This window comes from Psammomys obesus, unplaced genomic scaffold, assembly GCF_907164565.1.
Source record: "Psammomys obesus unplaced genomic scaffold, mPsaObe1.curated_primary_1811, whole genome shotgun sequence".
Lineage (NCBI taxonomy): Eukaryota > Metazoa > Chordata > Mammalia > Rodentia > Muridae > Psammomys > Psammomys obesus.
In genome coordinates, this window is record NW_026591872.1 from 325,725 (window position 1) to 338,253 (window position 12,529).

The 12,529-nt window shown below is 40.7% G+C and overlaps 2 protein-coding genes across 2 annotated transcripts in view; both read right to left on the bottom strand.

Annotated features, from left to right (window-relative positions):
• Positions 1–267: 267 nt before the first annotated feature.
• Positions 268–555, bottom strand: LOC129680501 (hypoxia-inducible lipid droplet-associated protein-like). Its single transcript, XM_055612155.1, has one exon. The coding sequence runs from the start codon at positions 536–538 to the stop codon at positions 356–358; it is 183 nt and encodes a 60-aa protein (XP_055468130.1). The 5' UTR covers positions 539–555; the 3' UTR covers positions 268–355.
• An 87-nt stretch (positions 556–642) lies between these two features.
• The window catches only part of Lamp2 (lysosomal associated membrane protein 2), a 123,076-nt gene continuing 111,189 nt past the window's right edge, over positions 643–12,529 (bottom strand). Inside the window, exons 9-10 of the mRNA XM_055612152.1 lie at positions 9,015–9,074; positions 643–722 (exon numbers count right to left, since the gene is read on the bottom strand). Coding sequence (XP_055468127.1) covers positions 9,049–9,074 — 26 coding nt within the window. The 3' untranslated portion in view covers positions 643–722; positions 9,015–9,048. The remainder of the gene's footprint in view (positions 723–9,014; positions 9,075–12,529) is intronic.

Below are 12,529 nucleotides of genomic sequence, written 5' to 3' on the forward strand. Positions count from 1 at the left end.
TGTGCAAATGGGTGGAACTGGAAAAGAACATCCTGACTGAGGTATCCCAGAAGCAGAAAGACACACATGGTATATACTCACTTATAAATGGATATTAGCCACATAGTATAGGATAAACATAATAAATCTATAGGTCTAAAGAAGGTAAACAACAAGGAGGACCCTAGGAAAGAAGCTTAATCCTCACTCAAAAGGGGAAACAGGATAGACATCAAAAGCCTGAGAAGACAAGGAACAGGACAGGAACCTACCACAGAGGACTTGTGAAATACTCTACCCAGCAGAGTATTGAAGCAGATGCTGAGACTTACAACCAAACATTGGACAGAGTGGAGGGAGGTTTTATTGCACTCCTCTACATGGATGATCTTGAAAAGCGCTCTGGATGCGCTCGGTTGACTAGTGGACCTCTAGTGATCCTGAAAATCCCAGGCAATGGGTTCTCCAAGAAGGTCACCAGTGACTCCATAAGTCTAACGAAGATGGACAGCAGGGTCAATACAACCCCCAGAAGATAGAGGTACAATACAAACTTCATGGCTATGATGCCCAGCTCCTTTGTAGGGAAGTAGAGTTGTCTTCTGCTTCTAGAATGTCAGGAGGAAGAGTCAGGAGACGGCTACTGGCTACTTGCTGTCGTTGAACAGGGATGACGAGGAAGATTATCAAAGTCGAGGAAGGTTATCGAAGTCCCAACACAGAAACTCTACATAGGCGTTGTTCTGGATACAAATAAGGAGTAGCAGAAACAAACAAACAAACAAAAGCCTTAATTTTTGATACACGGTCTCTCAATAGAACCTCAGCGTGTACTTTCCCTAACAATGAGAGTAGGAGCTGTCTCCAACTCTTTTGCCTGCCTTAGGATTCCTTTCCCCTAGCTAAGCTGCTTTGTCAGGCCCCTGTGGGAGAGGACACACTTAGTCCTGATGTGACTTGAGATGTCAGGGTAAGTTGATACCTCTTTGGGGACTTCTCCTTCTCTGAGAAGAAGGAGAAGGGGAAATGGGAGGAGGGTGTATGACAGTGGGACTGGAAGGAGAGAGAGTGGGGGCTGTAAAATGATTAAAAGGAGGAAAAAAGAACCCAGGGCTCATAAATTAGGCTAGACTCTTTGGGCATTGAATATGAATATGAATATGAATATGAATATACCTGTCTCCACTTCCCCAGTGCTAGGATCCTAGCACATACCTCCAAGGCCAACATTTCACATAGGTTCTGGGAATCAAACTCAGATCATCATGTTTGCATGCCAAGCACTTGGCTTGTCTCTCCAACCCCAATTTTCTTTCTTATAAAACTGAATAATATTTCATAGTATGTTTTTACCACACTTTATCTGTCTTTGTATACCACATCTATCAATGGACATTTGGGTTGCTTCTAGCTCATGCTATTATAAATCATTTTAATATAATTTTTATTTATTGCTATTTATTCTCTTTGTATCCCAGCTGTAGCCCCACCCTCATCCCCTCCCAAAATACCACCCTTCCTCTTTTCCTCCCTTATCTCTTCCCATGGCCCTTCCCCAGTCCACTGATAGTGGAGGACTTCCTCCCCTTCCATCTGACCCTAGCTTATCAGGTCTCATCAGGACTGTCTTTCATAGTCTTCCTCTGTGGCCTGGTAAGGCTGCTCCACCCTCAGGAGGAGGTGATCAAAGAACCAGCCACTGAGTTCATGTCAGAGACGTCTCCTGTTCCCATTACTAGGGAACACATTTAGAGAATGAAGTCCCATGGGCTACCTCTGTGCAGGGATTCTAAGTAATATACATGAATAGTCCTTGTTTGGAGTATCAGTCTCAGAAAAGACCCCTAAGCCCAGATTTTTTGGTTCTGTTCTTGTGGAGCTCCAGACCCTTCCAGTCTTTCTATCTCCCCCTCTTTCATAAGATTCCCTGCACTGTGCCCAAAGTTTACAAATAGTTTTTTATAAACAGGAACAGGCATGTTCCCAGGAACATCTTACTATTTTTTTTCATGGTGGCTGTACCATTTTAGAGTCACAATAACTATACAATTACTCTTATTTATTTACTTACTTACCATAACTTGTCATTTTATGATATTGTTATAGTGGGTGTGAAGCGAATTCACTGTGGTTTTAATCTTCATTTCTTTGATAATCAGTTTTTTTATTTTTATTTTTTATTTATTCACCTTGCAATCTGACTGCAGGCTCCCTCCTCTCCTTCCATTCCAGTTTTTACGTTCCCTTCCCCCATTCCCCACTACTATTCTCCTCAGAGAAGGGGAGGCCCTCCCACCAAGGGTCCCAACCCACCCTGGTACATTAAGTTACAGCAGGACAAAACGCATCCTCTCCCACTGATGTCAAGCAAGGCAGCCCAGCTAGGGGAAAGGTATCCAAAAGCAGGTAATAGGGTCAGAGGTAGCCCATGCTCAAATTGTTAGGGGATCCACATGAAGAACAAGATGAACATCTGCTACATATGTGTAGGGGGCCTAAGTCCAGCCCGTGCATGCTGTTTGGTTGGTGGTTAAATCTCTGTAATAGGGATAATGAAGATAATTTTCCTTTCTCTGTTGAACACTTATAATATCCATACTGGATAATTGTTTCATTGTTATGACAAAGTATCTGATAAACACAACTGATAAAGAAAGGGCTTATTTTGACTCATAGTTTGAGGTATAACCCATTATGGGTGGAACTTGGTAGCAGGGCTTGAGACAACTCATCATCCATAAACAGGAAGCAGGAGATAAATGTTCATTCTAAGCTCATTTTCTCTTTTATATTCAGTCTAGAATCTTAGCCCATGGAATGATGCCATCCACAATTAAAGTAAGTCTCCCCACCTTGTTTAGCCTAATCCAGATAAGTGGCTCAAAGTCATGTTCAGACGCTTGTCCCCTATGTAATTCTAGATCCTGTCAAGTTGACAATATTACTTATAACAATATCATCTTTGGAAAAAATATCTATTCAGTCCTTTGTTCATTTTTACTTTTCTTTCTTTTCATTTCTTTTCCTTTCTTTTCTTTCCTTTCCTTTATGTTGTTTTGAGATATAATCTCGCCATTTAGTCTAGGCCAACCTAGAACTCACTGTATAGTCCATCCAAACTGCCCTTAAACTCATGGCAACCCTCCTGCTGAAGCCTCTCAAATGCTAAGATGATAGGAGTGCAACCATACTTGGCTTTGCCTTATTTTGAGACAGTGTCTGTCACTCAAACAGTGTCTGAGCCCAAATAATCCTTATACCTCAGCATCTCAGATGCTGGGACTTCATGTTCATCACTGTCCTTTTTTTTTAAGGGGAGTTTATTATAATTTTATTTGATGTGTACATATCTATGTGTGTGTCAAATGTGTGCAGGTACTCACAAAGGCCAGAAGGGAGACCTGGTTACGCACAGTTATGATCTTTGCCCTAAGTGGGAACTCTGCAAGAGTAACAAACACTCTTAAGTACTGAGCCATCTTTCCAGCTCCATCACTCTCCATTTTTAGTTAGATTATTGGATTTTTATATCATTCAAATGTAGTTTATGGGTCTTCATGTTAACCTATCACATATACAATTTGCAAAGTTATGTTGCTTTTCCACTATTGTCTATGTCCCTGATGCACATTATCACATTTTTCTAATTTTACTTTTTTAGTCTACATGTTGAGACCTTTAACTCATTTTAGTTAACTGTATGTAGTGGAAAATAAGATAACAGTTTCATTGTTTTTCATGTGGAAATACAGTTGTCACATAACCATTTGTTGAAGAGTCTATCTAACACCGATAGAATAGTGTTCACATCCTTGTAAAAGATTATTTGACAATATATGTGGGAGTTTATCTGGAGTATTCTATTGCATTCTGTTGGTCTTTTTGTTTAAGTGTTGCATCACATTGTTTTGATTATTATTGCTTTGTAATACAGTTTGAAATTTAGTGTGAGAATGCTGATTGGCTTGATCTTGTGTAGGTCTTGGGCAAGTAACAATACTTGCTATGAATTCTCAAATGCAGTGGTCCTACTTTTTTTCAGAAGATACTATTTCAGCTCTGTATTCTCCAACCTCTGCCTCTTATATTCTTTCTGTTCCAATCCCTCTTCCAAAATGTTTCTGAATCTTGGGAGAAGGGAAAACTTTGTTCCCTTAAATTTTATATTATGTAAGTGTGCCTGCTTGCTTATATATGTGCCATGTACAGGTGGGTACACAAGGAGGCCAGGAGCCCCTGGAACTAGAGTTACTATAAATGGCTATGAACTACCATGTGGGTGCAGGGAATTGAAACTAGGATCTCTGCAAGACCAGTAAGTGCTCTTAACCATGGAACCATTCTCTCCATCCTCAAACTTTGTTCCTTTTAAAAACGTGTTTGTGATATTCAAAATTCCTTAAGATTCCATAGGAAATTTGAATTTTGTGTTTTATGTGCTGTTCTTTTAAAATAATTATTTGAGAACTTCATGTAATATATGTCTTTTTGCTCTTTTCAATTTTGTTTTTGAGACAGAGTCTCATTTTTTAATCCCAAGTGGCCCAGAACTTAACTTATAAAGCATGTTGGCATTGTGCTCACAAACATCTGCCCTCTTCTGCCTCCTGCGTGCTGTGATTAAAGGTGTGTATTATCACTCCCAGGCCTATACTGATTTTTCTTCTGAAAAATACTGACACTGGGATTTTAATGGTGATCACATTGAATCTGTACATTGTTTTGCAGAATTAGCAGCAGGATCTCCCCAAACATGAAAAAGACAGGTTACATTTTCATTTATTTGTGTCATCTCATACTACTTGTGATATTAAATGTATTGCTATTCTTTCACACAATATATTATTTTGTGATTACCCCTGGTACTCATTTGAGAAAATCAAGACTTTTTTTAACACCTGAGTGAAACTTAAGTTCATTAAATTTGTGGGTTTATTGTTTCATAAAATTTAGTTAAATATTCATCTACTGGCTCTCATACAAACTTTAAATGCACCAATCCCATTTATCACAGTTCATTGATAGTTTGTCTCTTTGGATGATTTTTTTTATAGTTTTTGTAGAGTTCCAGTATCAAAAATCGTTACATTTATTTTGTGCTGTGAAGTGTAATTTGCAGGCATATTATAAATATGTCCATGCCCTCTGTCTTAACTTATATTATGTAGTTTTCATATGTAGAAATTCTACTTCCTTTTTCTATTATTCACTCTTTTACTTAGCTTTCAGATTACATGGACTATACTTATTACTTTTAGTGTACTTGTCTGCTAATTCCAATATCTTTCTCATTTTTTCTTCTGGGTGTCTTGTTTTGTTTTGTTTTTGAGACAGAGGCTCTTGTATCACAGGTTGGACTCAAACTATGTAGCTGAGAGTGGCCTTGAACTCCTGATCCTCCTGGCTCTGCTTCCTAACTAATAAAATTATAAGCATTGAGAGGACTTAATTCCAAAGAGCCATCCAGTCCCAATAATTTCATGCAGCTTCCATGAGCACCAGCCAATTCCAATCAAGGTCACATAGCCACAGTAGGAATGCCTGTGTGTAAAGACTTTATGACTTTAAAAGGGGGTCATTACTGTCCCTTTGGGTTTGCTGCTATCTTGTGAAGATGGTGACCCCAGCATGCTGGAATTCTCTGCAGAATAAACGTTCTTTGATGTTTTCATACTATTTGATTATGGGGTCATTCCTTCAGCATATTCTGGATACTAACAGCATGTGCCACTACATCCAACATGGTTTCACTTTTGAGATAGGCTCTCATTATTTGATTCATGATCCTCTTGCCTTGGCTTCCCAAGTTTTGAGATTACAAGTTTGCCCATGTTTAGAGTTGGGTTTGACAGACAGATATATTGTCTCATAACAAGTTAAGGTTGGTTTTTTGTTTATTGTCTTGTTTGATCATGTTTTAGTTATGACCTATAATTTTAACTGGATGCCCAATAGTGTCAAATTTTAATTTCAGGACATTACAAATATTCTTGAACTTTTTGTTGTTGTTGTTCAAGACAGGTTTCTTTGTGTAACTTTGGCTGTCCTGGACTTGCTTTGTAGAACAGGGTGGCCTCAAACTCACAGAGATCCACCAACTTTTGCTTCCCAGCTTGAACTTTGTTTTTAAGAGAGCTAATTCCATGGAAATAGTTGAAATCCTTTAGTCATTCAAATGAGTAAAGATTACCCTTCAGTTAGGCATAACAGTGAACACCTGTAATCCTGAATATTTGGGAGGTAATATTTGAGGTCAGCCAGGGCAATTTAGCAAAAGCATCTCAAAGATGTTAGCTCAGTGGTGACATACTTGTCGAGATATCATGTATGAGACTTCTATGGCTGAGGATAACAACAAATCACTGTATAGTCTATTCTTTACTACTTAAGCATGGTCTTCTTCAATCCTCTTTTATTTCATGAACTGTAAGTTTTTAGTGTTCTGGCTGAAAGGAATAAACACTGCTTCCATATCTGAGTGTTCTACCCATTCTTTGTGTCTAATTCCTTAGCCTTGGGCAATTTTCTCAAGTGCATAGATCCATAAGTACCTGAAAGGACCATCAATGATCAACAGCACCCTCTGCAAGTGCTTGGAATCCTTTCTACCTATACATTATTTTCACTTAGTGCTATGCTTGGCAAAACCTACTCACTCTTGTTGCTGCAGAGTTGCTACTCTCCTCAGTTTGTGGAGTTTTCCAGCTTTTATTTGGGTTTCTTCTCTCTGATCCATGGTCTAGACAATATGTATCAAAAACATAAGGCCTAACTCATATAGTGCCCACTTCTCAGGGACTACTATCTGTTGGCCCGGGGTTTACTTATTCCTTGAGGGCATCCAGGAACCCTTGTGCACAGATGCTGGACTTGAAGGAATGAAGCTTAGCTGGACAGGTGGGTTAGCAGGACATCTGTCTGGCATAGGATGGGGAGCCTTCTTCAAGAAACAGCTCTTCTGTATTATGGGGGGATGGGGATAAAGACTATATAAACCTTGGGGACGTGGGGAAGTGTTTTCAGGGTGAATGTGCATTATTGGCTGGCTCTGGGTACTGGGTCATGCTTCACTTACTGGGAAAGGAAACCCAGGCACTAGCTGGACATGCTCTTATAAAGAAATAAGAAGTTTTAACCTGAAACCTGTCCACAAGACTATATGACTATCTCAAAGGTGAGAGAGGTGGGGGTTGCAAAAATACATGCACCAGGACATGCAGGCTCAGAACAGGGAGGGAGTGGTCCTTACTCCTGCTGGTCTCAAGATGAGATTTTCAGGGTTAGGACATGTCTCCAACTTGCTCTTGCTCTAGGCTATTTCCCCCAGTTGCATGGCTCACTTGACTCACAACTATCCTTTATTGCTTTATATACTCTCTCTATATATTATTTAGTAAATATATATTAGTATATATTATTATATAATACATATTATAATAATATATACTAAATAATATATATTAATTACTATATACACACTAAATATACTAATATACAGATGGTATGTTTTATGTATTATTATATATATTATTATATATTATATATTAGAAATATATATACTTTCTATATAGAGAAAAATTGGTATTTTGTATCTTTTGTCCATGTAAAAATATTTTCCCTTGTTGGAGACTAAATCAAGTTTATAGCATAATCACTTGATCAATACTGGAAGTCTGCCTCATTTTAATTATTTTCTAAGTTATTATATACAAGATGTCGTAGTCAGTGCTTTATGTCTGTAAAAAGATACCATGATATTGCAACTCATAAAATAAAGCATTTAATTGGGGCTGGCTTACAGTTTCAGAGGTTTAGTCTATTATCATCATGGTAGAGAGCATGGTGGCATGCAGGCAAACATGGTACCTGAGAGTTCTACAACTGGATTGGCAAGCAGCAGGAAGAGAGACACTAAGCCAGTATTGAAATTCCAAAGCCCATCCCCAGTGACACACTTCCTCCAAAGGCCACACCTACCCCAACAAGGCCATACTTCCTAATCCCATTCAAGTAACTCCACTCCCTATTGAGCAAGCATTCAAATGTATAACATGTGGGCCATTTTTACTCAAACCACCACACAAGATAACATGTTCTGTTATGGCATCTTTGTACATACATGTCCTTTTACTTGGTTCTTATTCATTGTTTTTAATTTCTTTTACAATTTATTCATTTTATATTCCCATTGTAACCCACTCCCTCATCTCCTCCCAGTTCTACCCTTCCTCCCTCTTCCTCCTCTATCCCCTTCTCCTAGTCCACTGAAAGGAGAAGTCCTCCTCCCATGCCATCTGACCCTAGTTTATCAAGTCTCATCTGGACTGCCTGGATCCTCTTCCTCTTTAGCCTGGCAAGGCTGCATCATCACAAGGAAGTGATCAACCGAGTAAATGACAGAGGTAGCCCCTGCTCTCCATACTAGAGGACTCACTTGGAGACTGAGGTGCCTTTAGGTTACATCTGAGCAGGGGCTCTAGGTTATCTCCATGCATGGTCCTTGGTTGGAGTATCAGTCTCAGAAAATACCCCTGTGCCCAGATTTTTTGGTTCTGTTGCTCTCCTTTTGGAGCTTCTGTCCCCTCCAGGTCTTTCTATCTCCCCCTTCTTTCATAAGATTTCATGCATCTGCTTTGATCCCCTGTTTGGTGGAGCCTTTAAACAGGATAAACACCAGAAACAGTGGAAGAGAGGGAACAGAACAGGAGCCTACCATAAAGGTCTTATTCGTCATTATCATCTTCTTTCTCCACTTAGACTTAAAAAGAAACTTGTTTCTATGTATAAGTCAGGCCTCAGTCTGAGAAGTAGAACCACTCGTTCTCTGTCTCTCTTATCTCTGACTTTCTGTCTCTCTCTGTATATGAGAATGTGTATGTGTGTGCATAATTTTTGAGACAGGATCTCACTATGTAACTCAGAATTCTTTTGAACTCATTATCTTCCTGCCTCAGCCTCCTGAGTACTGTAAAGTCATCTACCACCAGGTCCCCGTGTGTATAATATTTTAAAACATTTGTAACAGATACTTTTACCTTACACAATTGCGTGAGCTGGATAAACTGTCTCTCAAAGGCTGGCCTTCATGACTGATGCTGGAAATTCAGAGTTCAACATGCAAATAGTTAGAAAGATAAGTTGAAGGTAGACATAACAAGATCACTGTAACCCACAAGCATAAGTTGGTACCCTCAAAGGAGGACTGAACTCTAAAACTATCTTTTTTTGTCTGATCTTGATGGTATCAGTATCTTCCAAACACCAAGCCATTTTATGTCAGAAAAACTCATATCCCTGGTTCAGGAATGAGGATTCTGTGAGCAAACACTCCTGAAAAGAACAGTGCCTTCCACTGAAACTTCTGCAAGGCTGATTACCTAAATTTCAACCTCAGTAATGTGAAGAAGTTGGGATATTTCAAGTCCAGAGACAAATTGTCCTGGTCTATTTGCATCCACCTTAATAGCTATTTTTTACCTTTTTCTATATGTGACCACTGGGCATGTACAAATATACCCTTAGTTTCCAAACAACCAGAGGCAAAAAATGCCATCAGATAGTATCCAAGGCTGACAGCAGAGTTTTTCCCTGCTATGTTGTAACTACCTACCTACTGTTTCCACTAACATATTTGAAAAGTGCCTTGACTTATGAGTTACTTTGTTCTGTTTCCATAAAAACTTCATCAAATTGTTACCAACTTGGAGCATGGGATTTGGAGTTACCTAATTTGTGTTCCTGAGCCATGGTGCCTCAAATTTGGCTCTGGAACAAACTCCAATCCCTATTGAAGTGAAAGTTTTGTTTTTTTTGAATTTTGACAATCTAAAAAATGATGCTGGACTTAGTTTTGTCATTACTTTAAATAAACACCTGTTAGAAACAAATTAAAGGAGGAAGATTTGAAAGGTTATATAATCTATCAAGGCAGAGAAGGCATGTCTTTTGGCAGCTGTTTGCTCACATCTTGGCATACCAAGAGGCAGAGAGAACAGGAAACAGATCCTGATTATAAACCAGGTGATGACTTACCCAGCAGAGACCTACTTCCTTAAGAGAGGCCCTACCTATCAGAGGTCTACCATCTTCCCAAACAGTGCCATCAGCTGGGGTTCAAACACATGAGCCTGTGAGGGACATTTTATATCTAAACCATAAGAAAATCTGAGAGTATAGCCAGGCATGTTGGCACCTGCCTTTAATCCTAGAACTTCAGAGGCAGGGGCAGGCAGATCTCTGTGAGTTCAAGGCCAACCTGGTCTACAAAGCCAGTTCAGGACAGCCAAGGCTATAAAACCCTGTCTAATCACAGTTATTAGAATCTGAAAGAATATGTGGAATAATAATCATAACAGCTTTTCTGATCATCTTGAAAACATTTTAGTGTTTCACTCTAAAATATTTGTTTTTTCTTTCTTTTTAACTTTTAAAAACTAATTTTACTTTTTTAACTGAAATATAAAGAAAATTCTCTGTAGAGGAATATAGAATGGCATAGAAACAAAGAAATGCTCAGTGTCCTTAGCCATCAGGGAGATGCAAATCAAAACACCCTGAGATTTCAGCTTACACCCATCAGAATGGCTAAGATCAAAAACTCAAGTGACAACACATGTTGCAGAGGTTGTGGAGAAAAGGGAACCCTCCTCCACTGCTGGTGGGAATGTAGACTTTTACAACCATTTTGGAAATCAATCTGGCACTTTCTCAGACAATTAGGAATAGTGCTTCGTCAAGATCCAGCTATACTACTCCTAGGCATATAGCCAAAAGATGCTCAAGTACACAAAAAGGACATTTGTTCACCCGTGTTCATAGCAGCTTTATTCGTAATAGCCAGAACCTGGAAACAACCCAGAAGTCCCTCAACAGAAATTTTGGTACATCTCCACAATGGAATATTACTCAGCAATTAAAAACAAGGAAATCATGAAATTTGCAGGCAAATGGTGGGATCTAGAAAAGAACATCCTGAGTGAGGTATCCCAGAAGCAGAAAGGCACACACGGTATATACTCACTTATAAGTGGGTACTAGACCTATAAGATAGGATAAACATACTAAAATCTGTACACCTAAAGAAGCTAAACAAGAAACAGGACCCTGGGTAAGATCATCAATCCTCACTTAGAAAGAAAAATGGGATGGACATTGGAAGTAGGAGAAAACAAGTAACAGGACAGGAGCCTACCACAGAGGGCTTCTGAAAGACTACCTAGCAGTGTATCAAAGCTGATGTTGAGACTCATAAACAATCCTTGGAAGGAGTGCAGGGAATCATATGAAAGAAGGGGGAGTTAGTATGACCTGGAGAGGACAGGAGCTCCACAAGGACCAAATATATCTGGTCAGAGGGGTCTTTTCTGAGACTATTTCTCCAGCCAAAGACCATGCATGGATACAACCTAGAACCCCTGCTCAGATATAGCCCATGGCAGCCCAGTATCCAAGTGGGTTCCCTAGTGAGTGGAAGAGGGTCTATTTCTGACATGAACTCAATGGCTGCCTCTTTGACCTCCTTCCCCCCCACCCCCAAGGGAGGAGCAGCCTTGCTAGGCTACAGAGAAGGACATTGCAGCCAGTCCTAAAGAGACCTGATAAGCTAGGGTCAAATGGAAGGGGAAGAGGACCTCCCCTATCAGTGGACTTAGAGAGGGGCAGGGAGGAGATGAGGGAGGGAGGGTGGAATTGGGAAGGAATGAGGGAAGGGTTATAGCTGGGATACAAAGTGAATAAACTGTAACTAATATAAAAAAATTAATTTAAAAAACTAGACTTCTTTCTTGGGGGGCCAAGATGGCGGCACTGGGAGAACACCGTGTCTGAGAAGGGGACAACACACTCCGTGCAGTGACCAGGAGACTGAACGCTGGGCCCTAAAACAACAGCAATCGATCTTGTTTCCCAGGTGAGGGGAGGCTTCCCACGGCGTGGGAAGCGGTTGGGTACACTCTCGGCTGCCCAGCCAGAACCCGGAAGAGAACCCGGCAACTCGGGCTTTGGGTCTCCGGGCTGGTGCCGCAAGCCTGCTGGTCACGATCAATTTCCCAGGCTGATTGGTGGGCACAAGGGGGCCTAAGGCTGGGAGTCCCAGTCGCAAAAAAACCCCACGGGGAAGGAAAGTTGCCAGACTGCTCATGGGTCACCTAGTCTTTCCCTGGAAGGTCTCACTGACCTCCGGTACCTGCCACCATCACAATTGAGCTCCCTCCGAGCACGGATTGCAGCTACGCGCCCAGCTCAAAATCCCTACTCTCTCTTCGGAGGAGGCAGGAGGCATCCAGCAGAATCTGCCACAGACCACATTGTCTGTACCCCAACCCGAGATCGGAGCTGAGAAAACCCAATCCTTCGGGCACTCCCCCAAACGCCGCCATCACCATGCCACAGCGGAGCAAAAGGATAAAGAGGCACACAGCGGCTTCACAGTGCTGGAACTCCAGTGCTGCCGGCCGCTCCTAGCAAACAAACTACAGCTCGGGATCTGGGACTGTGGTCATTCTACACGTCCTGAGATTATCCTGGGTCCAGCGCACTAAGGTCTAGCAGC

Bases quoted from the DNA above. Each gene is read 5' to 3' on its own strand.
- LOC129680501 (XM_055612155.1), bottom strand. From the start codon at position 538: ATGAAGTTTGTATTGTACCTCTATCTTCTGGGGGTTGTATTGACCCTG.